Source organism: Prionailurus bengalensis, chromosome E2 (genome assembly GCF_016509475.1).
Source record: "Prionailurus bengalensis isolate Pbe53 chromosome E2, Fcat_Pben_1.1_paternal_pri, whole genome shotgun sequence".
Classification (NCBI taxonomy): domain Eukaryota; kingdom Metazoa; phylum Chordata; class Mammalia; order Carnivora; family Felidae; genus Prionailurus; species Prionailurus bengalensis.
This window is the reverse complement of record NC_057352.1, coordinates 924,290-948,731: the sequence shown is the minus strand read 5'-3', so window position 1 is coordinate 948,731 and position 24,442 is coordinate 924,290. Positions and strand designations below refer to the sequence as shown.

Here is a 24,442-nt window from a genome sequence, read left to right as displayed (position 1 = left end):
AAAATGTGGTAATACTCGTATCATAGGAGTCCCAGAGAAAGAAGAGAGAGGAAAAGGGGGCAGGCTTATGTGAGGAAATTATAGCTGAAAACTTCCCTAATTCAGGGAAGGAAACAAACGTCCAAATCCAAGAAGCAGAGAGAACTCCCATCAAAATCAACAAAAGCAGTGGACTTCTAGCTGCATTACAAACCTGTAATCATCAAGACGGTATGGCACTGGCATAAGAACACACACTCAGATCAGTGGGACAGAACAGAGAACCCAGAAATGGACACAGAAACGTATGGCACACAGAATCTTTGGCAAAGCAAGAAAGCATATCCAATGGAATAGAGACAGTCCCTTCAGCAAGTGGTGCTGGGAAAACCGGACAATGACATGCAGAAAAAACGATTCTGGACCACTTTCTTACACCATACACAAAAATAAACTCAAAATGGATGAAAGACCTAAATGTAAGACAGGAAGCCATCAAAATCCTTGAGGACAAAGCAGGCAAAAACCTCTTTGATCTTGGCCACAGCAACTTCTTACTCAACAAGTCTCCAGAGGCAAGGGAAACAAAAGCAAAAATGAGCTATTGAGACCTCATCAAAATAAAAAGCTTCTGCACAGCGAAGGAAACAATCAGCAAAACTAAAAGGCAACCAGTGGAATGGCAGAAGATATTTGCAAATGACATATCAGATAAAGGGTTAGTATCCAAAATCTAAAAAGAACTTATCAAACTCAACACCCAAAAAACAAGTAGTCCAGTAAAGAAATGGACAAAAGACGTGAATAGACATTACCCCAAAGAAGACACATGAAAAAATGCTCAACATCACTCATTATTGGGGAAATACAAATCAAAACCACAATGAGATACCACCTGACACCTGACAGAAGGGCTAACATTAACAAACTCAGGCACAACAGATGTTGGCGAGGATGCTGAGAAACAGGATGTCTTTTGCACTGCTGGTGGGAATGCAAACGGGTGCAGCCACTCTGGAAAACAGTATGGAAGTTCCTAAAAAATTTGAAAATAAAACTACCTTACGACCCAGCAATTGCAGTACTAGGTATTTATCCAAGGGATGCAGGTATGCTGTTTTGAAGGGGCACATGCACCCCAATGTTTATAGCAGCACTATCAACAATAGCCAAAGTATGGAAAGAGCCCAAATGTCCATCGATGGATGAATGGATAAAGAAGATGTGGGGTGTGTATGTATACACACACACACACACACACACACACACACACAAACACACACTGGAGTATTACTCGGCAATCAAAAAGAATGAAATCTTGCCGTCTTGCAACTACATGGATGGAACTGGAGGATATTATGCTAAGCGAAATTAGCCAGAGAAACACAAATATCATATGACGTCACTCCTATGAGGACTTTAAGACACAGAACAGATGAACACAAGGGAAGGGAATCAAAAATAATACAAAAACATGGAGGGGGGCAAATCATATGAGACTCTTAGATATGGAGAACAAACAGAGGGTTACTGGAGGGGTTGTGGGATGGGGAGTGGTCTACATGGGTCTACATGGGACGTTAAGGAATCTACCCCTGAAATCACTGTTGCACTATATGCTAACTAACTTGGATGTAAATTTAGAAAAAGAAAAGAAAAAAAATCAACAAAAGCAGGCCAACACCAGGACATATCATAGTAAAATTTGCAAAATATAGAGATAAGGAAAAAATCCTAAAAGGGAAAAGGGAAAAGAAATCCATAACCTACAAGGCAAGACAAATAAGGTTAGATCTTTCCACAAAGACCTGGCACACCTGAAGGGAGTGGCATGAATCACTGTGCTGAATGGGAAAAATCTGCAGCCAAGAATACTCTATCCAGCAAGACTGTCGTTCAGAAGAGAAGGAAACATAAAGAGCTTCCCAGACAAACAAAAATTATGGAGTTTGTGACCACCAGATGAGATCTGCAAAAAATATTAAAGAGAACTCTTTGAGTGGGAAAGAAAGACTGAAAGTGACAAAGATTAAGCAGGAACAGAAAAAAAGCTTCAGAAACAATGACTTAACAAGTGACACAGGGGCGCCTAGCTGGCTCAGTTGGTTAAGCGTCCGACTTCGGCTCAGTTCATGATCTCATGGTTCATAGGTTTGAACCCTGTGTTGGGCTCTGTGCTGACAGCTCAGAGCCTGGAGCCTGATATGGATTCTGTGTCTCCCTCTCTCTCTCCCCCTCCCCTGCTTGTTCTCTCTCTCTCTCTCTCTCTCTCTCTCTCTCTCTCTCTCTCTCTCAAAGACAAATAAATATTAACAAATTTTTTTAAAACAACAAGTGATACAATGGCACTAAATTCATAACTGTCAATAATCACGCTAATGTAAATGGACTAAATATTCCAATCAAAAGACTTAGGGTGTCAGAATGGATGAAGAAAACAAGATCCATCTACATCCTGTCTACAAGAGACTCACTTTATATTTTTTTATTTTTAAAAATGTTTAAATATTTATTTTTCAGAGAGAGAGACAGAAAGGGAGAGCTTGTGGGAGGGACAGAGAGGGAGACACAAAATCCAAAGTAGGCTCCAGACTCTGAGGTGTCAGCACACAGTCCAACACAGGGCTCGAACCCACAAACTGGAAGATCGTGACCTGAGCTGAAATTGGTCGCCTAACCAACTGAGCTGCCCAGGCCCCTCAGGAGACTCACTTTACCTAAAACACCTGCAGATTGAAAGTGAGGGGATGGAGAAACATTTATCTTCTTAATAGATGTCAAGGGAAAGCCAGAGTAGCCATGCTTATATCAGACAGACTAGATTTAAATCAACGACTGTAACAAGAGTTAACAATGGCCCTATATCATAATAAAGGGGTCTATTCGCCAAGAACTAACAATTGTAAATATTTATGCCCCCATCTTGGAGTTCCCAAAGATATAAATCAATTAATAACAAACAAAATGAAACTCATTGATAATAATACAATAAAAGTAGATGGCTTTAACAACTCATTGACAGCAATCCACAGATCATCCAAGCAGAAAATCAACAAGGAAACGATGGCTTTTTTGAAAAAAATTTTTTTCAACGTTTATTTTTTTGGGGACAGAGAGAGACAGAACATGAACGGGGGAGGGGCAGATAGAGAGGGAGACACAGAATCCGAAACAGGCTCCAGGCTCTGAGCCATCAGCCAGAGCCTGACGCGGGGCTCGAACTCATGGACCGCGAGATCGTGACCTGGCTGAAGTCGGACGCTCAACCGACTGCGCCACCCAGGCGCCCCGGGAAACGATGGCTTTGAATGACACACTGGACCAGATGCATGTAACAGATATAGTCACAACATTTCACCCTAAAGAAGCAGATACACATTCTTATCAAGGGTGCATGGGACACTGTCTAGAATATTATTACACAGTGGGTCACAATTCAGGCTTCAACAAGTACAAAAAGATTGAGATTACGTGATGCATATTTCCCACCATGACACTATGAAACTTCAGGTCAGCCACAAGAAACAATTTGGAAACACCATAAATACGTGGAGACTAAAGTACATCCTACTAAAGTAGCAATGAGTCAACCAGGAAATGAAAGATAAAAAATTCATGGAAACAAATGAAAATGAAAATGAAAATATGATGGTACAAAACCTTTGGGATGCGGGGTGCCTGGGTAGCTCAGTCGGTTAGGCGTCTGACTTGGGCTCAGTCATCATGTCATGGCTTGTGAGTTCGAGCCCTGTGTCAGGATCTGTGCTGACAGCTCAGAGCTTGAAGCCTGCTTTGGATTCTGTGTCTCCTTCTCTCTCTGCCCTTCCCATCCCCCCCTCTCAAAAATAAACATTAAGAAAGAAGTTTTTTAAACTTTGGGATGCAGCAAAAGGGGTCCTAAGAGATAAGTATATGGCAATACAGGCCCACCTCAAAAAGAAGAAAGGCAAACATAACCTTATCCCTAAAGCAGCTAGAAAAAGAAGAACAAACGAAGCCTAAAGTCAGCAGCAGGGAAATAATAAAGATTGGACCCGAAATAAGTGACATAGAGACAAACAAGCAAACAAAAACAAAAATGAAAATGAATATAGAAGAACAGATCAATGAAACCAGGAACTTCTTCTTTGAAAGACACAATAAAAGGGATAAACACCTAGTGAGACTTATGAAAAAGAAAAGAGAAAGCACTCAAATAAATGAAATCACAAATGGGAGAGGAGAGATCACAACCAACAGCCCAGAAATACAAATATAAGAGAATATTATGAAAAAGAATATACCATCACACCAGGTAATCTTGAAGAAATGAAAAAAAAACCTAGAAACATATGAACTACCAAAACCGAAACAGGAAAAAATAGAAAATCTGAACAGACTGATAACCAGCAAAGAAATTGCACCAGTAGTCAAAAATCTCCCAACAATAAATCTCTTAGGGCCACATGGCTTCCCAAATTTTAAAGAAGAGTTAATACCTATTCTTTTCAAACTATTCCAAAAAATGGAAATGGAAGGAAAACTTCCAAACCAATTCTATGACACCAGAATTACCTTGATCTGAGAACCAGACAAAGACCACACTAGAAAAAATAATTACAGGCAATATCCCCGATTAACATGGATGAGAAATCTCTCAACAAAACAGTAGCAAATCAAATCAAACAGCATGTTAAAAGAATCATTCACCATGAACAGAGGATTTATTCCAGGGTTGCAAAGGTGATTCGATATTCACAAATCAATCAATGTGATACACCACATTAACAACAACAACAATAACACCACCAACAACAAAGGGTAAGAACAATAGGATCCTCTCAATAGATGCAGAAAAAACACTCAACAAAGTACAGCATCCATGCTTGAGAAAAACCCTCTGAAGTACGAATAGAGGGAACATATCTCAACATCAAAAGGCCAAATATAAAAGAGCCAAGGCTAATATAATCCTCAGTGGGGAAAAATGAGCTCTTCCTCTACAGTCAGGAACAAGACAGGGATGGCCACTCCCACCATTGTTATTTAACATTGTACCAGAAGTCCTTGCTTCAGCAATCAGACAACAAAAAGAAATAAAAGGCACCCAAATTGGCAAGGAAGAAGTCAAATGTATACTATTTGCAGATGACATGATGCTCCATGTGGAAAACCTGAATGAGTCCACCAAAGAATTGCTAGAACTGATACCTGAATTCAGTAAAGTTCCAGGATACAAAAGCAATGTACAGAACTCTGTTCCATTTCTATATGCCAATAAAAAAACAGCTGAAAGAGAAATCAAGGAATCGATCTCTTTTACAATTGCCAACAAAAATCGTAAGATACCTAGGAGTAAACCTAAACAAAGAGGTAAAAAAATCTGTACTCTGAAAACTATAGAGCACTTATGAAAGAAATTGAAGATGACACAAACAAATGGAAGCACATTATGTGTTCATGGGTTGGAAGAACAAATATTGTTAGAATGCCTATATTACCCAAGGCCATTTACACATTTAACGCGATCCCTATCAATATACGACCAGCAGTTTTCACACAGCTAGAACAAACAATGCAAAAATTTGTATGAAAACACAAAAGATCCGAAATGTCCAAAGCAATCCTAAAAAAGAAAATCAAAGCTGGAGGCATCACAATTCCAGAATTCAAGTTATATTACAAAGCGGTAGTGATCAACACAGTATGGTACTTGCACAAAAACAAGAAACATAGATCAATGCAACAGAGTAGAAAACCCGGAAATGAACCCACACCTATATGGTCAAATAATGCCCGACAAACCAGGAAAGAATATCTAATAGAAAAAAGACAGTCCCTTCAACAAAAGGTGCTGGGAAAACTGGATAGGAACATGCAAAAGAATCAAACTGGACCACTTTCTCACACCATACACAAAAAGTAAATTCAAAATGGATGAAAGAAGGGTGCCTGGATGACTCAGTCGGTTGAGCATCTAACTCTTGATTTTGGCTCAGATCACGATCTCACGGTTTGTGAGTTCAAGCCCCACGTCCGGCTCTGTAATGCCAGCATGGAGCCCACTTGGGATTCTCTCTCTCCCTCCCTCTTATCCCCTCCCCCTCTCGTGCAGGCATGCACATGCATACTCTCCTTCTCTAAGTAAATAAAAATAAAAAAAATTTTTAGTGGATGAAAGCCCTAAATGTGAGAGAAGAAACCATGAAAGCCTAGAGAACACAGGCAGGAACCTCTTTGAAATTGGCCTTAACGAGTTCTTACTAGATACGTGCTGAGGCAAGGGAAATAAAAGCTAAAGTAAACTATTGGAATAGTTTATTGGCAAAGAAAACAACAAACAAAACTAAAAAGCAACCTACAGAACGGGAGAAGATATTTTCAAATGACATACCTGAGAAAGGGTTAATATCCACAATTTATAAACAACTTACAACATTCAACACCCAAAAAACAAATAATTTACTTAAGAAATGGGCAGAAGACACGAACAGACATGTTTCCAAAGAAGATATACACATGGCTAACACACACATGAAAAGATACACAACGTCACTCATCATCAGGGAAATGCAAACCAAAACTACAATGAGATACCATGTCACACAACTCACAATGGCTACAGTTAACATCACAGGAGACAACAGATACTGGTGAGGATGCAGAAAGAGGGTAACCCTCTTATGTTGGTGGGAATGGAAACTGCTGCAGCCACTCCGCAAAACAGTATGGAGGGAGGTTCCTCAAAAAGTGAAAAATGCTACTACCCTACAATCCAGTAATTGCACTACTAGGTACTGACCCAAAGGATACAAAAATATTGAGGCAAAGGAATACACGCACCCCCGATGTTCATACCAGCACTATCAACAATAGCAAAATTAGGGAAAGAGACCAGATTTCCATCGACTGTTGAATGGATAAAGATGTGGTAGGTGTATGAGTGTATATATGTATGTATGTGTGTGTGTATGTAGGTGTGTATATACATATGTATATATGTGTGTGTATATGTGTATATGTACATACATGTGTTTGTGCATATACATATAATGTATATATATATGATTGTGTGCATATACATATACATATACATATACATATACATAATGGAAAACTACTCAGCCACCAAAAAGTATGCAATCTTGCCTTTGCAATGACATGGATGGAGCCAGAGAATGTGATGCTAAGTGCAATGAGTCAGTCAGAGAAACACAAATCCCATAGGACTTCACTCATATGTGAAACTTAAGAAACAACACAAATGAACATGGGGCGGGGGGGGGGGGCGGTGAGGAGAGAGGCAAGTAAGAAATAGACTCTTGTTAGGTGCTTTTGGCTTTTTGGGTTTTTTTTGAGGGGGCAGGAGGAGCAGAGAGAGAGGGTGAAAGAATCCCAAGCAGGCTCTGTGTATCAGTGAAGAGTCTGATCTGGGGATCGACCCACGAACTGTGAGATCACAACATGAGCTGAAATCAAGTTCTGGATGCTTAACCAACGAAGCCACCCAGGCTCCCCAAGAAACAGATTCTTAACTATAGAGAACAAACGCAGGGTTACTTGAGGATAGGTGGGTGGGCGGGGGATGTGTTAACAGGTGATGGCTATCAAGGGGTGCACTTGTCGTGATGAGCACCAGTTGTTGTAAGTAATGAATCACTAAATTCTACACCTGAAACTAATACTGCACTGTATGTTAACTAGCTGGAATTTAAATAAATACTTGGAGGAAAAAAGTATTCTGCTGTCCTCTGAGTCTACAGAGCTACAGTCCACAGGTACTGCAGCCTGGAGGGAGGGAGCCTGGCCCTCCCTAAATGCTTGTTCTCACAGTTTCATCTCTGCACTGACCTTGTCCATTGGCATCACCTACCAACTCACTAGAAATGCTCATTCTCAGCCTATACCCTAGACTGACTGACTCAGACACTTTCCACGTGATTCCAAGAAGCAGTGCTTTTGTTTGTTTTGTTTTGTTTTGAGGTTTATTTATTATTGAGAAAGAGAGTGTGAGTGGGGGAGAAGCAGAAGGTCCAAAGTGGGCTCTGCGCTGAGAGCGGAGAGCCCAATGCAGGCCTCAAACTCACAAACCATGAGATCATGACTTGAGCCTAAGTCAGATGCTCAACCAACTGAGCCATGCAGGCGCCACTAAAGAGCGGTGTTTTAAGAAGTCTCCGGGTGAAATAGACACAGAGTTAAGCTTTCCCTCCACTTACTTGTTCCTGAAGACAGTAAACCCAATGTGCTTGTGTTTAACATGAATCTTCTCTAAGGCTGCAGGATTTGAGAACCAAGCCTGCAAAATTTACCAGCACACAAATGTTTCCTTCACTAAAAAGTAAGGTCTACAATAGCTGATTTTCTATTGTTTATTAATGGATTACTACTCCTTTATGAACATACAAAGTGAAAAGCCTTCAATCACTCTCCCTCATACAGAAAAACGGTATTTGCATACCGTACTGGTATCCTATTACCGTACTGGTATCCAACTGCTTTGGCACTTGCATGCACATCTGTGTATCTATGTTCAAATACATTCCTACATTACCAAAACTCAAGTTCTGCTGCCCACTGCTCGAAAACCCAATACTCAAGAGACAAGTGTTCAATGGAAAGGAACATGAGCTCATTCAGGCGGCTGGCCACCCGGGGAGAAGGCGGACTTTTGTACACAGGCCAACTCCCAGGTCTCTGCCTCCCCCAAGGGTTTTTAAAGCAGTTGAGGGCAGTTAACCAGAAAAGGGAGCACAGCGGTCTGGAGCATCTCTTGACTACATGCAGACTCTTCTGGTGCTAGCTATGGATGTTATCTCAGTGCTCAAAGGTTTTACAACAGTTTCTGGTTCCCCAGTGCCTAGGGGTTGTGCAAGAGGGTCTGCTTTGTGTTGTGGCATGCAGAACTGCTCTACTCTTCTAGGAGAGAATGCCTGATCTACAGAGAAACATCCGCAGAGAAATCATGGGGACGAAGGATGCTCGGCAAACCTTCAAGATGACTGGATTGGCCATAGGGTTTGAGGTGGCTGCACCCCTACATACTATTTTTGTTAGTACTGAAAGAGGACCTCAGTTGCCTCTATTTTGACTTCAAACTTTCTCGTTGGGTTCCTTCCAGCTTGTCTCTTGGCTAAGGAAGACCCTGATGGCAAGCGTTCCCAGATGAGAACCAAAACGACCCCTTCAAGCAATAAAGAGTGCCCTGAACAGCAAGACCCCACCCGTGAGTGACTCCATGACAATGATCTACTTGACTCACTGCCTCCCTGCAGGTACCCACCCACCTTTGCTGACATTTTTCCTATATAAACCTAGAAGTGTTTTCACCACTTTGGAATCAGTCTTTGAGAATTTAGTCCACTGTGTTCCCTATGTTAGCCTCCCTGAAAGAGATTCACCCCCAACTCGTTCCTCTGTCTTGGGATTTTGTCACCGCTGAGCAGCCAAACCTAGTCCACTTGGGACCCCCAGGCTTGGTGCTCTTACATCCCTGTACCCCACAGTACAACAAACTCATAATTTGTTGACCAACCTGTGCCTGAAGTTGTTTCCTTTACATAATCTTGGACAACCTAATCCAATCAGTTTAGCCCAGATGTCACACCCCGTCACCCCGAGGAGCTGCCAGAGTGGTCACAATTGTGCACGTGGAAAGGAATCAAGAACTCACCTGTGGACTGGGCTGTGTCCCTCAGGCACCTCCCGGGTCAAGAATGGCCAGGGCTCAGGGCAACGCATTGCATTAAGGATCCACAGTGGGACCTTGAACTCCACAGGACAAATGGGGACTCAACCTAGCAGGTCCTTCAAAAGTCACCTCCGGGGGGTGCCATTTTCCTCCCCTGTCCCTGTGCCACTCCTGACCTGCGACCCAGCAAATTTTTCTCCCTGCAGGCCCCTTCTCCCTGCAGGCCCCTCTGAGATGACACCACCGTCACGTATGGGTCCGAGGAAAAAGGTCTCAGCGGGTTCCTACACTAAGGCCGCTGACCTCTCCTTCTGGGAGTGTCGCCCTCCTCTGCCTGCCCCACTGGCTCCCAGTCCTCCCTGGAGAGGGGGAAGCCAGCAATGGCCGCAGTGCCCCAGCCAGCAGTCTTCCCCTGAGTGGGAGGGCTGGTAAGGCAACCTAGATTCAGGGTGAGATGCACCAAAGGCATTCATCTTTGGGGAATGCGCTCAACTATTACAGAAAGAAAGAGTTACATCACATGGAGGTGATCACTAGAGGGTGAGAAATCCTTCCAAGGTACTGGGTGGGATCCGAGGAAGCAATCTGAACCCAGCGGGTTCGCCCGACAACCTGGTCACCACTAAGGTGAGGCCAGCCATATTTTCACGCACCCATCAGGGTGTTTAGGGAGGTCCCTCCCCTCTGGCCAATCAGGATTAACATCTTCTCCTGAGGCTTGTGCAGACCTGCAGCTGGCTCACAGCACCCCCACCTCCACCCCCACCCCAGCTCCCGTCTGCCTGGGATTGTAAAGTCTCCTGCACACGCCAAAGTTTAGTCTTCCACCAAACACCCAAGTGGAATTTTTCAGCGCCTTCTCCCAGCATATCCCGCTCTCGTGATGGGAGAATTTACACTTTGGAAATTGGCAAGCACTACAAAGCAGGGCTGCAGTTTTGTATTTCTGAATGCCTGGATGTAAGAAAGTGACGACATAATGGTAAGAATGCACACTAAACTTACACATGTATGGTGTTCTGGGCCGTCACGTGTGCAGGACACAAAAGCAGCTGAGTGAAAATAGTGAAGAAATAGCCTAACACTGTTACTATGACTCCATACAGCAAAATGTCACACCATTTAAGAATGAGGAAAATTAGAATACATACCATTGTTGTATGCGTTTCTTATTTGTAAATGAAAATGGAAATAGCCATAACTCATCGGAAAGATAATGGGCAAACGATATGAACAGAAATTGTACCGAAGGAGATAGACAGGTGGTACATAAACACACGAAAAAATACTCAAAATCAACACCCCTAGGAAATGCAATGGCAACAGCACTACACACTTATGAAATGGGCTGACATTACAGACTGGCACTATCAAGTAGTGGCAGGGACTGGAGGCACTGGAACTCTCATACATGCTGGTGGGAATGCAGAACTGAAGTTTAGATCACATTTTGGCAGTTTCTTAAAAATATTAGCACTAACCTACCTGTGAGGGGCATTGTGCTTTGAGTCACACCACAAGAGAAAGGAAACCTCTGTCCACATAGAGAACGGTAATGAAAATTTTGAGAGAGCACTTTGTTAACAAACGCCAAAACTCTAAGTAACCCAAATGGTCCAAACAGATGAATGGGTAAATAGTGGTATACTTCCAGAGAAGAAAATAGTAGTATTGCCTGGAAGGGACGTATACGCAAAATGACCTCCAAACCTTAAGCAAGGGAAAAGGTTGAGAAGTCCAGCTTGAGGAGAAACGGTTTATTTACGGACTCAGGGACAGAAGCGTGACTTTGGCACCCATAAGAGGAGTCGGTCCCTGCACCACCAACTCCAGGACGACCAGTTTTTACAGCCAAGGAGGCTGGGGAGTACCTGGAAGACTACTTGGGAGGTGAATGTTTCAGAACAAGCATCTGCCACAGGCACAGCTGGTACCAACAACAATCCTGGCTAGGCGTGTCAAAAAAGCTACCTCTCTGGACTATGAAACCACCCTTGTCTTGTATCCTCTTCCTCTCTCGCACGATGGCCTTGAGACGTAAACACCAGAGAGGATATGCGAGTTCAGACACCTTTGGATTATTTTATGACAGTGACCTCTGGGACACAGGACACATGTGTCGATAGTGAAGAATTTCTGTACACACTGATACTGCCCAGTCACTAGAACACCCGTGGATACATATTTATAAGAGATACACTCCACTAAGTGGCTGATGTCTCCTCTATTCCCTCATTACCCTATCTTCTAGATTACCAATTACAGTTCCCTTGCCCCTGTGGTGTAACACATGAATAGTGTGCATCAGGTCACATGCCTCCTTTGAAGCATTTGGGGTAGGTATTCCACTCAATAGTGCCTGGCAGTATGTGGTATCAGCTGTGGACAAGCAAAATATTGTTGTTGTCTCCACAACCACTGGAGATGGTTTCATACCCACTGGAGATGCTTCCTCTTCAGGGTGAACTCTGAGCACAGGAAAATTGCCGGCATCCACCACAGAAGCCAGATATACAACACAGGGGGCTGTATTATCCAGAACTGCCATAACGGTGTCTGACACACGAGGTGATTAGACAACAGAAATTTACTTCCACACAAATCTGGAGTCTAGAAATTGGACATAAGGTATCAGCAGGGTCAGTTTCTTCTGAGGCCTCTCTCCTTGGCTTGGAGATGGGGATTTCTCAGTCTTCAAATGGTCATCATTCCGTACCACTATTCTCAGCTCCTTGTTTTCTAAGGACAGCAGTCATACTAAGAGTACTAAGACTCCATCCTAATAACCTCATTCTCATTAAACTTCAACTTCATTCTCATGAAACATGCTATGTCTAACTACAGTCACATTCTGACATACTGGAGGTCACAACTTAAACACAGGAATTTGGGGTACACGATTCAGCCCACAACAAAGGTGTTGGGTCACAATGCGAATTCACATCCAAGCTGCACAGTATGTGTCGTAGTTATTTTTTTATTTACAATTATCCAAGACACAGTAAGTTTGGGATGCAATGAAATCTGTTCACTTCTTCATGCTGGCAGACGCCAATTCTGCTCTCAAAGAACCCCTTTGAGTGAATACAACACATAAGGTTAAAGGTAATTAAACAAAAAAGGCATTTATTAATGCATAAACCAGAGCAAAACGTGGCACCAAATTCCTGTGCTGGCGACTTGGGTGCTGCACACATTGATCACAAACATCAGGAGACCAACAACGTCCTAAGAGACTCAGCCTCTCTGCAAGACACCACCCCAAACTCAGTTCAGGTAGGAGGGTCAACACTGGGTCACATCCACGTCCTGACTTAGAAGGGAACAAGGAGTTCCAATTACCCACAATGTCCGTCGCCAATGACAAAGCGCAGAGGTCAGCATGCTTGAGCACGGTGGGTGGTGGCTGATACACATGATGGGAACCTGGCAAGTGGCAGGGGTGAAGTGACTTTTGCTACAGAAACTGGCAGTGATTTCAATCGAGCAAGGACTCCAAACACAGCAAAAGCACAACGCAGCTTCTGTATTTTTCTGAAATAGCTTGAAATTATGGTAAGTCACTCCCCTCTGGACATTCAGGTGAACAAAGTTCAACTCAGGTAGGTGTCTGCCTCGCAAACGGTTCTCCTCCACTGTGATTACACGAAGCAAGGAAAGATCACCTTCTCTGCTACTTTAAATTCTTTCTGCAGTGTGACCTCCGAGCGTGGAATGAAGACAGATCACTGGACTAAAGGAATGGTCATGTACCTCACCCATGAGGCCCTGATCCAAGGTGAATTCGGATTTCAAAACTCTATCTTTGGTCAAAAGATTACCCATATTCTTCATATTTGTCTCAGCTCAGGCTGCTCTAACAAAATATCACAAAGGAGGGGGCTTGTAAACAAACAAGAAGTTTCCCAGTTGTAGAGGCTGTATATCTGACCTACCATTCCGCATATGGCTTGGTTCTGTGACTGGTGCACCAGCTTCCTGATTTATAGATCATCTTCTCAAGGGTCCTCACATGACTGATAGGGGAAGGAAACTTGCTTTAGAGATATTATGATATTAACCCCACTCATGAGTGTTCCACACTTCTGACCATTCTCAACTGAAATACCTCCCAAAGATATCACCTGTTAATACTATTCCATCAGAATGGGTATTCAACATAGAAATTTTAGTGAACATGAGCATTCACGTCATCATGTCACCAATAAAGACATTTTTTACTGTGTAGTTTCTCATGTTGAGTAAGTCTGGAGATTTAGCTGAAAGGTTTTCCAGATTCAGAGCACTCCTAAGGCCTTTCTCCTGTGTGCACTCTTGCGGTGATAAATAAGAGCTGGATGACTGATAAAAGCCTTCCCACATTCACTGCACTCATAAGGCCTTTCTCCTGTGTGAATTCTCTGGTGTTTTATGAATGTGGATCTATACTTCAATGATTTCCCGCATTCATTACACTTATAAGGCCGTTCAGCTGAGTGAACCTTTATGTGTGCATTGAGCGTAGTTTTTCGGGGAAAGGACTTGCCACATTCACTGCATTCATAAGGCTTTTCTTCAGTATGAACAATCTGGTGAGAACGGAGGAGAGAACGAGCAGTGAAAGCCTTCCCACATTCACTGCACTCGTAAGGCTTTTCTCCAGTGTGAATTCTCTGGTGTGACATGAAGGAAGAATTAGAAGTAAAAGATTTCCCACACTGACTACACTCATAAGGACTTCTTTCAAGGTGACAGTGACGATGAATCCGTAGGGCACGACTATGACTAAAAGACATTCCACATTCATTGCATAGGTAAGGCTTTTCTCCTGTGTGAATTCTCTGGTGTTGAATGAATGTCGACTTATAGTTCAGAGATTTCCCACATTCATTACATTTATAAGGCCTTTCACCTGAGTGAAGTTTTATGTGTACATTGAGGCTGTTTCTTCGGAGAAAGGATTTGCCACATTCACTGCATTTATAAGGCCTTTCTCCAGTGTGAAGTCTCTGGTGACACTGGAGATCAGACCCAGAGAAAAAAGATTTGCCACATTCACTGCACTCGTAAGGCCTCTCTGTAGTGTGAACTCTCTGATGATAACGGAGGGCAGAGGTAGCAGTAAATGATTTCCCACATTTACTGCACTCATAAGGCCTTTCTCCAGTGTGAACTCTCCGGTGTTCATGGAGGACAGAACTAGTGGTAAAAGATTTCCCACATTCACTGCACTCATAAGGCCTTTCTCCAGTGTGAACTCTCTGATGACACTGAAGGGCAGAACTAGTGGTAAAAGATTTGCCACATTCACTACACTCATAAGGCTTCTCTCCAGTGTGAACTCTCTGGTGATAGTGGAGGGCAGAACTAGCAGTAAAAGATTTGCCGCATTCACTGCATTCATAAGGCCTCTCTCCAGTGTGAACTCTCTGGTGATTATGGAGGACAAAACTAGTGGTAAAAGATTTCCCACATTCCCTACATTCATAAGGCCTTTCCCCAGTGTGAATTCTCTGGTGAGAACGAAGGACAGAACTTGTACTAAATGATTTTCCACAATCACTGCATTCATAAGGTCTTTCTCCTGTGTGAACTCTCTGGTGTTTAATGAATGTCGCCTTACACTTAAAAGATTTCCCACATTCATTACACTTATAAGGCCTTTCACTTGAGTGAATTTTTATGTGTGCATTGAGGACGTTTCTTCGGAGAAAGGACTTGCCACATACATTGCACTGATAAGGCTTTTCTGTACTGTGACCTCTGTGATGATAATGGAGGTCAGAAGTAGAGAAAAAAGATTTGCCACATTCATGGCACTTATAAGGCCTTTCTCTAGTGTGAACCCTGCGATGATAACGGAGGCCAGTACTGGAGATATAAGACTTCCCACATTCCATGCACTGATAAGGTTTTTCCCCTCTGTGAGTTCTCTGATGATAACTGAGAATAGACATAGAGGTAAAACATTTTCCACAGTCACCACACTTATAAGGCCTTTTTCTAGGTTGAACCCTGTGACTAATTAAAACTGAACTATGGCTAAAGGATTTTGAACATCCACTGCAAACATAAACATTTTCTCCACTGTGCCCTCTCTGGGGATGAAGAAGCACAGATTTGTGGCTTATGGATTTCCCACATTTGCTGCACGTGTACTGCCTAGACCCAGTGTGAGCCCTTCCATTTTGACTAAGGACAGACCTTTGCCTAATGGATTTTCTACCTGTACCAAACTCCTGATGTCCTTCTGCAGTATGGAATCTCTGGTGGATAGTCAATAAAGATTTGTACCTGAATGTTTTCCCACATTCACTGCACACATAACACGGTCGTCCAGGCTGCATACCCTGATCCTGAACAGGTGTATGCTCGGGACCAAAGGCTTCCTTGCATTTTCCCCAAGTGTAATGACCTTCACTACTCTGTAAAGTTTCCCTGCACTGGCTGATTGTGTTTGGTTTTTCTCCAGTATGAGTGGCCTCTTGCTGCAGATGCCCTGAGCCAGGCATGAAATCCTTCTGAACCTCTATACATGTAAAGCGCTTTTCTAAATCATGGAATCCATATTCCTTCACAAAAGAGGCCATGTCCACACTACTTCTGAATGGTTTCTCTCCCATATGCTGGTCCGGCTGCTGCTGAAAGTTTACGCTGAAGTAAAATCGTTTTCCACATGCCCCACACCTCAACAGTTTCTTGCTGCTTGGTTTTCCCTGGTGCTCACCCAGGCGGAAAACATCTCTCAAGACCGGACCGCACATCTCACAGGGGTGGGTCTTCCGGGAAGACAGAGCTGCCTTGGGCGTGCTGGCCTGTGACACACCTACAGAAACGCTCTGTTCAAGGGGTGCCTCCGCATCTTCTGCTCCACAGCAACAACCTGAACGCAAAGAAACTCTCATGAAATACGTGGTGACTACAGTGAAGGGTAAGCCCGTTACACATATGCACCTGTCTCGTGTAGGCACAAGTTGAATAGATGCTGTTCCAGACAGTGGAGTTGGAATTCAGGTGAAGGAGTGCCTGCTCTGCGTTACTGGGCCCCTAAAGTCAAAGCATTGTGGACCGCTCACTAGAAGGATACAAATTTAGGATGTGACACAAGGAACAGAGCCGGAATCTAAACCTTACATCTCTTCCCACAGCTTTGCATAGGACCTTTCTGGCTGCTGATGTTTCGCTGAACAGAAGAGTGTGAGAAAATCCATTCACAAGACATTTGCTGCTATTCACGGTCAGTTTAAGGACACTGAACATCCCATGGCAAAATGTTCAGGGGTGAGTATTACGGTAAACAGAAAGTCCAGCAAGAGAAATGGGTGGGATGCGGAGGCCCAAGAAACAGCAATTACCCCTGCCCTGGAAGTCACAGGACTACCAAAGGAGTAGAACCCACAAGTACACAAACTCTCAACAGTGAAGAAGGAAAGACAGGAACGAGGTGTGGCCTTTGACAATGGCACCAAAGTCTGGCTGAACACAGCTGCCTAGTGTGAGCTGAACAGAGTCCTGATATCACAGCTTCCCTGGCTGCCATTCACCGGAAATGGTCCCCCTGTGAAGCCACATGGTCATGTCTGCATCATGTCCGTCCTATGCTACACAGAATACTCTTTTCCTGTAAGCGCTAAGTGAGCAACTACAGGGCACAGGGAGGGTAGAAATAATGTAGGAAAAAAAGTAGATGGCCAGGGGTATTCCAGAGCTGCCCTGCACACAACAGACTCAGAAAAGTATCCTATGTGACTGATGTTGGCAGGACTGTAGAATAGGAGATGCCATCTTTCACACCAACAAAAGTCAATTCAACAGCTGTCTATGAATGACTTTAGACTCATAGGGCTCAAGGGCCCAATTAAGACGGACTACTATACTGTGCAGCATAAAAGAGAGCAGAAGCACAAAGAAAGGATGGCTGAGACTATTATCAGAGACACGTGGAGATGGGTAGGAAACGAGCTGGGGCATCTCTATCAACCACAGGGCAGATGCTACTGCAGTCCCTGAGCAGGAGACGCCAGCTGCCTGCTCCAGGGGACACTCGCACCCAGTTATCCAAATCCTCAAGGCCAAAGCACTCTTGAGAAAGAAGTTCCAAGCTGAAGGCAGACATTTGTGATTTCAAACTCTATTACGAAGCTGTAGTAATCAAAACAATATGCTACTAAAACATAAAACAGCACTAAAGCATAAAAACAGACCAGTGCAACGGAATAAAGAGCCCGGAAGGAAACCCACACATCTACAATCCATTAATCCTTGACAATTATGCCAAGAATACACTGGGGAAGGAATACTCTCCTCTCGGGAATCTGAATATCCAAATGACAAAACAATGAAACCGGACCCCCATCTTCCAGCACTTGTGGAAATGAACTCTAAATTGAATAAAGACTTAAACACAGGACATCAAAACCTAAAACTCCGAGGAAAAAACGTATGGAATATCCTAAGTTAATTCCTGTCAATGAGTTTTTGAGTGTGACATCAAAAGCATAGACAAAAAGCAAAAACAAGTACCACTGTACAAAATTCAAAAGTTGCAGCAGAGCCAAAGAAATACACAAGAGGGGCACCTGCGTGGCTCAGTAGGTTGGGCGTCTGACTTCGGCTCAGGTCATGATCTCACAGCTCGTGAGTTCGAGCCCCATGTCAGGCTCTGTGCTGACAGCTCAGAGCCTCAAGCCTGCTTCAAATTCTGTGCCTCCCTCTCTCTCTGCCCCAACCCACTTGCATTCTGTCTCTGTGTCTCTCAGAAATAAACAAACAGTAAAAGAAAAAAAAGTCAAGAGATAGCATGTTGGTGAGGATGTAGAGAAAGAAAAACCCTTGAACATTGTTGCTGGGAATATAAATAGGCAAGTTATGGAAAATATTAAGGAAGACCCACAAGAAAATTAAAAATAGAACTACCGTATAGTCCACCGTTGCCATTCCTAGGTATGTATCGCAAGGAAACAAAATCAGAAACTCCACAAATGACCTGCACTTGCACATACCGCTGTATTATTCACAATAGCCAATATATGGAAACACCATGAAGTGTGGTGAGTGTTGTTTTCTTTAAGGTTTATTTATTCATGAGACAGAGAGAGTGTGAGTTGGGGAGGGGCAGAGACGGAGGGAAACACAGAATCTGAAGCAGGCTCCAGGCTCTAAGGTGTCAGCACAGAACCTGATGCGGGGCTTGAACTCACTGACCGCGAGATCATGATGTGAGCTGAAGTTGGAGGCTTAACCAGGCGCCCCTAAGTGTGGTGAGTGTTTAAAGTGACAAAGAAGGGGCACCTGGCAGGCTCAGTGGTGGGGTACAGGACTCTTAATCTCAGGGTTCAGAGTTCAAGCTCCACTTTGGGCACGGAGCATACTTTTAAAAAACTAAAATACATAAATAAATTGTATTTTAAAAATAAACGAATACAGTGACAAAGAACATTTAGGACACACACATACGTAAATAATAGGTCATAAAAAAAAGAAGGCAACACTGCCACTTGCCACAACATGGATGAACCTGGAATACATTATGCTAATCAAATAAGCCATACAGCAAAAAACAAATCCTGTATGATATCACTTATAGATATTCTTTTTTTTTTTTTTTTTTTTTTTTTAACGTTTATTTATTTTTGGGACAGAGAGAGACAGAGCATGAACGGGGGTGGGACAGAGAGAGAGGGAGACACAGAATCAGAAACAGGCTCCAGGCTCCGAGCCATCAGCCCAGAGCCCGACGCGGGGCTCGAACTCACGGACCGTGAGATCGTGACCTGGCTGAAGTCGGACGCTTAACCGACTGCGCCACCCAGGCGCCCCTAGATATTCTTTAAAAAAAGAAAAATCAGGGTTGCCTAGGTGGCTCAGTTGGTTAAGCATCTGACTTTGGCTCAAGTCTAGATATCAGGGTTTGTGAGCACAGCCCAGCATCAGGCTCCCTGCTGTCAGCAGAGCCCACTTGGGATCCTGTCTTCCTCTTTCTTCGCCCATTCCCTGCTGGTTCTCTCAAAATAAAAAAAATTAAAAAAAAAAAAATCACACCCCCCAGAAGGTAGAAAGCTAAAAGCTAAGGAATGGGGGAAATAGAGAGATCCTGGTCAGGGGAACACATTTCCCTTTATAAGATGAGTAAGTTCTGGGCGCCTGGGTGGCCCAGTCTGATAAACATCCCCCTCCTGATTTGGCTCAGATCATGATCTCACCTTGGCTCAATGCTAAGCATGAAGCCTAGTTGAGATTTTGTCTTCCTCCCTCAGTCTGGCCCTCCCCCGCTCACACGTTCTCTGTCTCTCAAAATAAATAAAAAACACTAAAAAAATTTTTTTAAAGCTAACTAAGTTCTAAGGACCTAACAGCATGTTGACTACACTTGTGAATACTGTACTGTACGCTTGGAATTTGCTAAGGGAGTAGATATTAAGCTTCTCACTAACCACAAAAGGTAATTATGTCAACTAATCTGTGTGTTGACTACCTTCTATTTGGAACTAGTTTCCTAACGTAGAAGCAGATCAAATCCTCATGTAATGCACTTTCGAAATGGAATCTTCCTGGTTAGTTCATACCTCAACGAAACGGAAGGGATGGGGGCAAGTAGAAGAAGAGATGTAAACACCACCAAAAGAAGCATACAAGACAGTCTTGAGAAGTAGCCCATAGTCCTCATAAGTACGACCCAATCAATCCTTGCAATTTCCGGCAGAGGCAGGCAAGGAAATGTCAGCCAAAAGAAGGTATCAAAACAGGGGCCATAGAGAAGGCATGGATCTTAACACAGTGACGCGGTGGGTCAGAGGGTAAGTAAGGCACAATCCATTAGCGTCACTGACTGACTACTCTTTTACCCTATGAGGGTTCGGCACAGAGAGCACTGGAACGGCAGGGGAGAGAAAAGGGCACACCAACACCCCAGCCTTAGCAACAAATGCAACCACCACGGAAGCTGGGGGAGCAAGCAGGGCCCACAGTCCACACCCAAGAGGTACAAAGCATCCCCTAGGGAATGGGCAGCTGGGGGCTAAAGCGGGAATACAGAGCCCAGTCCAGGTCACTGGGGAGGGTGAGGGCCTTACCCAGGGAGGATATAAGTGTAAAGTTCTCCAGCATCACGTCATAGTACAGCCGTCTCTGAGCCTCATCAAGAAGTCTCCATTCCTTCCAGGAGAAGTAGATGGCAATGTCCTCAAAGGTCACACCACCCTGTCATGAAACGGACAGATGGCACCATGAACATTCTCTCTCGGGGAACCCACAATCTAAACCCTGACACATACACCCCATTCTCCCCAGCCACCCCAGCTCCTACCTCAGAATAAATACCAGGTCCTGGTGGCATTAATGCCACCGTCTCCTCACCATCCCACCAATCACTGTGTTCGGTCCTCAACAATAACAGGCAGGGGGTGCATAGATGCAATCTGCGGGGGCCAATCTGGGTTTGGCCCCCCAAGCGCCATCCTTTCTGCCTGGAAATTCCCGTGGAGTCTCCCCAAATGTGCCCTCAAACACAGACAATTATGGACCCACCTCGACCAGTCAGTCTCCAATCCCAGGGCCCTGAGACCCTAAGCTCACACTCACACTCCCTCTCCAAGTGAACATGACCCTGTAGTCTGCATCTCCCTCACACCTTCAGACCCCACAGTTGTGCCCCCACAGCTTCCTGCCCCACACCAAAGGATGCCCCTTGACTTACACTGGTACCTGTCACATGACACCCAAAGGATGTGTGACAAATTCAAACAGGTTCCACTACAACCCCAGCACTCTCATGGATCCCACCAGAGGGAAAGCCTCAAATGCGGCCGAGAAGTCCCCCTCGCCTGCCGGGGAATCTGGCTTCAGGGACACACACCCACAGCCACGTGGCCGTTTCAGATACTCCCAGTCCCGCTAATACTTCTGTGCTGCCCATGCTGTCCCTCCAACAGTCACAACCCTCCACTCTGCACTGAACCTTTGTGAAAAGCCCAGCCCTAAAGGTCTCCCTGCCAGGCACAGAGACTCACAAGTGACCACACTGGCCCCACACCTTATCCATCAGCAAGACTGTGAAACGGCCCGGACACCAGAAAAGCGCACCACAAAGTTCTGGTGAAGCCCTACACCACTGAACAAAGGGCAGCCCTGACTCCCTGTCACCTTGCCGCAATTACTCCTAGGTGTCCTCAGCCATCTCTTGTCCCATCATGCCATGGAAGCCTTACCCACCCATCCATCTGCCACATCTTTCTCTCTCCTTCGCCTGTGCCCGCACTGCCCAGCAGCCCCAACCAGGCGCTGAGCCAGGGAACCCCTCTTCAGCACACCTCACTAAGGCCCTCTGACCTACTAATAGCATTGCCCCCCTAGTCTGCACCCCCGCTCAATGTGATCCAAACCTCCGCCGGGGCCACACTACTGCCGTCACTTTTCAAAGTTTCCATCCTGAAACCTGCCCCGGTTTCCCGGGTTTTCCTGTCCCGCTGCCCACTGGATGACGTCACTCACGCCTCTCTGAACATCTAAGACTTAACGACGTCCAAGCAACTTGGGAGATCTCCAAGGACAATCAACCTACTGACACCTTCCGTCCAGCTGATGGGAGCGTCCACCCCTTCCACGGCTAGGACCGCTGAAAATTAATAACGGGAAATCTCACTAAAAGGGAGTCGGGAGGACGCAGCTGGGGGAGCTCTCACGCACTACCGCCATGATCAGTGCAGACCCCACAGGACGACACACTTGAACTTGGGGACTGGGAAACTACCTCCTCTACTAGCCCAGAGGGGAAAAGGCAGGCTTTGGGGACCGCCCCACTCACAGCTCCGCCAACAGGAAGCCACTATACTTTCAATTCCCAGTTTACTCTCAGGGACTTGTAGATTTTTTTTTTTTTTCAACGTTTATTTATTTTTGGGACAGAGAGAGACAGAGCATGAACGGGGGAGGGGCAGAGAGAGAGGGAGACACAGAATCGGAAACAGGCTCCAGGCTCCGAGACATCAGCCCAGAGCCTGACGCGGGGCTCGAACTCACAGACCGCGAGATCGTGACCTGGCTGAAGTCGGACGCTTAACCGACTGCGCCACCCAGGCGCCCCAGGGACTTGTAGATTTTAACAGCCTTCCCAACTTAGCCCCTTCCCCTTTAAAAAAGCCTACCTCTCTCGTGTCCTCCAGACTGGCCTACTGTTCAGCCTCAGCTTGCTTGTTCCAGACTGCGGTGCTCTTTGGTTCTCAAACAAACTCAGTTTTGCCCGTCAAATAACTGGCAGATTATACTTCAAAGGACCAAAGCCCCCAGGCATTCCGGGACCCCTCCCTTTCTCCTGTCACCTGCAACACCCCAAATTTGCCTTGGCCCTTCTCGATCCCGGGGCCAAAATTCACCCGCTTCTCTGACATCCACGGTGACCGTTCTGGCCCGTCAACGATGACATACACTGGCGCAGGCACCCCCTCCTGCGCTCCCTGTCCCCGCTGCCCCCCACCCCTGCAATCTGTCCTCTCCGCAGCCAGATCGGGCCTATCTATTTACACCTGGGTTACACCGCCTGGCACACCGCCAGCATGGATGGACTGCTCAGGCAGCCAGGTGACAGGCCTCACGGGCGCCGCTGCACCTTGCGTTCGCTGAAACAACCGAGACCTGCCGTGCCCCGCCGGTGGCGCAGGCCCCCTGCAGACCAGCCGGCCCCTCCCCTGCAGCCCGTTCGTTCCCGCACCCCGACACGCCGGCGCTCAGACGCGGGGACCCCGCCCGCGAGCGCCTCCCGGGCCCGGACACCGGGACCTGGGTCGCAGGGACGCGAGCAGGCCCCCCGCGCTCGGGTCTGGAGGGTCGGGGGGGTGGGGAGGGGAGGCTGGGAGGGCGGGCCGGGAGGGCCCGGGGGCCGCGCGTTTACCTCAGCCGGGTCCCTGGGCGCGGCCGTCGCCAACAGACTCTGTGGGCGGATCGGGAAATCAGGCCTGCATTCTCTGTCCCGGCCCCGGCGCGGGGCAGACCGGGCGCGTCGTCGTGGAGCCATGGACCGCAGTGTCCGCGACAGAGACGTCGCCTCCTCTCCTGTTTTGTCCGTTTGTCACCTCGACCCGGAATCTGCACTCTCTAACCTCCCAGGGTAAACAAGCCTGACGCCAAAAGTCGTCCACCTTGAAGAGGCCGGAAATACCACCCCCAGGCGCCACGCATGCCCACAAATGCCCCGTCCTGCTCCGTCATTGGCTGCTGCCTGCGTCCTGTATCCCCACGCTTTTCCGGGTACCATAGATCTCAGAGTTACAGCGGCCACCGAAGGGGGTTCGGCCCCAGGGACTTCCAGAGTTCGGCCAGCTGTCCCCGAGAGTTCCTGCAAAGTGCTGCTCCTACCAGAGGGAGCGGCTTTGTTGGTTTTTAAAGTCCAAACTCTAAAACTAGTAGTTTAGTTGCTGCCACTTCCTCTTCCTGAGGTAAATGACACATCATTCAAATGTGTCCAGCACTTAAGAAATCAAAGGAGGCTGTCCACTGCTGGAAAGATGTTGCTCTTCAAATGCTTGCAGCCTGAAGCGTTAGAGTCAGGTTTGCAATTGGTCAGGAACAATACCAAAGTCCCCGTTATCATAAAAATTCAGCCCAGTGCATTTTGAAGGCCTTCAGGATCAGTCACTCATTTGTGCATTGGGCAGCATCACATCTAGCAAGTTAAGGGAAGCAACAAAGAGCTACAGAAAGGGTAAGGTTTTTAAAGGTAGAACAAGAAGTTCATAAACAGAAAAAGGATTATGTCAGGCGAGGTCACTTTGTTAGGGGACAAAAAGGTCTTAGCGGAATACCTCATCTTTGGGCGATGCA

At 45.6% G+C, this 24,442-nt stretch overlaps 2 protein-coding genes across 3 annotated transcripts in view; both read right to left on the bottom strand.

Moving 5' to 3' along the window:
- The window catches only part of LOC122493682 (zinc finger protein 345-like), a 43,681-nt gene extending 22,883 nt beyond the window's left edge, over positions 1–20,798 (bottom strand). Inside the window, exon 1 of the mRNA XM_043598195.1 lies at positions 20,701–20,798. The gene's annotated coding sequence lies outside the window, so the exon portion shown is untranslated. The remainder of the gene's footprint in view (positions 1–20,700) is intronic.
- LOC122493680 (zinc finger protein 814-like) lies at positions 12,611–24,022 on the bottom strand. Of its 2 annotated transcripts, none has more exons than XM_043598192.1 (3): positions 23,514–24,022; positions 20,701–20,827; positions 12,611–16,511 (listed from the first exon to the last, which is right to left on the bottom strand). In XM_043598192.1, the coding sequence occupies exons 1-3, from the start codon at positions 23,634–23,636 to the stop codon at positions 13,927–13,929; spliced, it is 2,835 nt and encodes a 944-aa protein (XP_043454127.1). In that variant the 5' UTR covers positions 23,637–24,022; the 3' UTR covers positions 12,611–13,926. The 2 variants fall into 2 exon arrangements, with proteins under 2 accessions (XP_043454127.1, XP_043454128.1); XM_043598193.1 differs by lacking the exon at positions 23,514–24,022 and adding an exon at positions 20,934–21,448.
- Between the last annotated feature and the right edge of the window lie 420 nt (positions 24,023–24,442).

Coding starts and splice junctions, on each gene's coding strand:
- LOC122493680 (XM_043598192.1), bottom strand. CDS start 23,636: ATGGCTCCACGACGACGCGCCCGGTCTGCCCCGCGCCGGGGCCGGGAC. Junction 20,828..23,513: donor CGCCCAGGGACCCGGCTGAG/GTAAACGCGCGG, acceptor GTTTCATGACAG/GGTGGTGTGACCTTTGAGGA. Junction 16,512..20,700: donor TACACTTATATCCTCCCTGG/GTAAGGCCCTCA, acceptor CTTTGCGTTCAG/GTTGTTGCTGTGGAGCAGAA.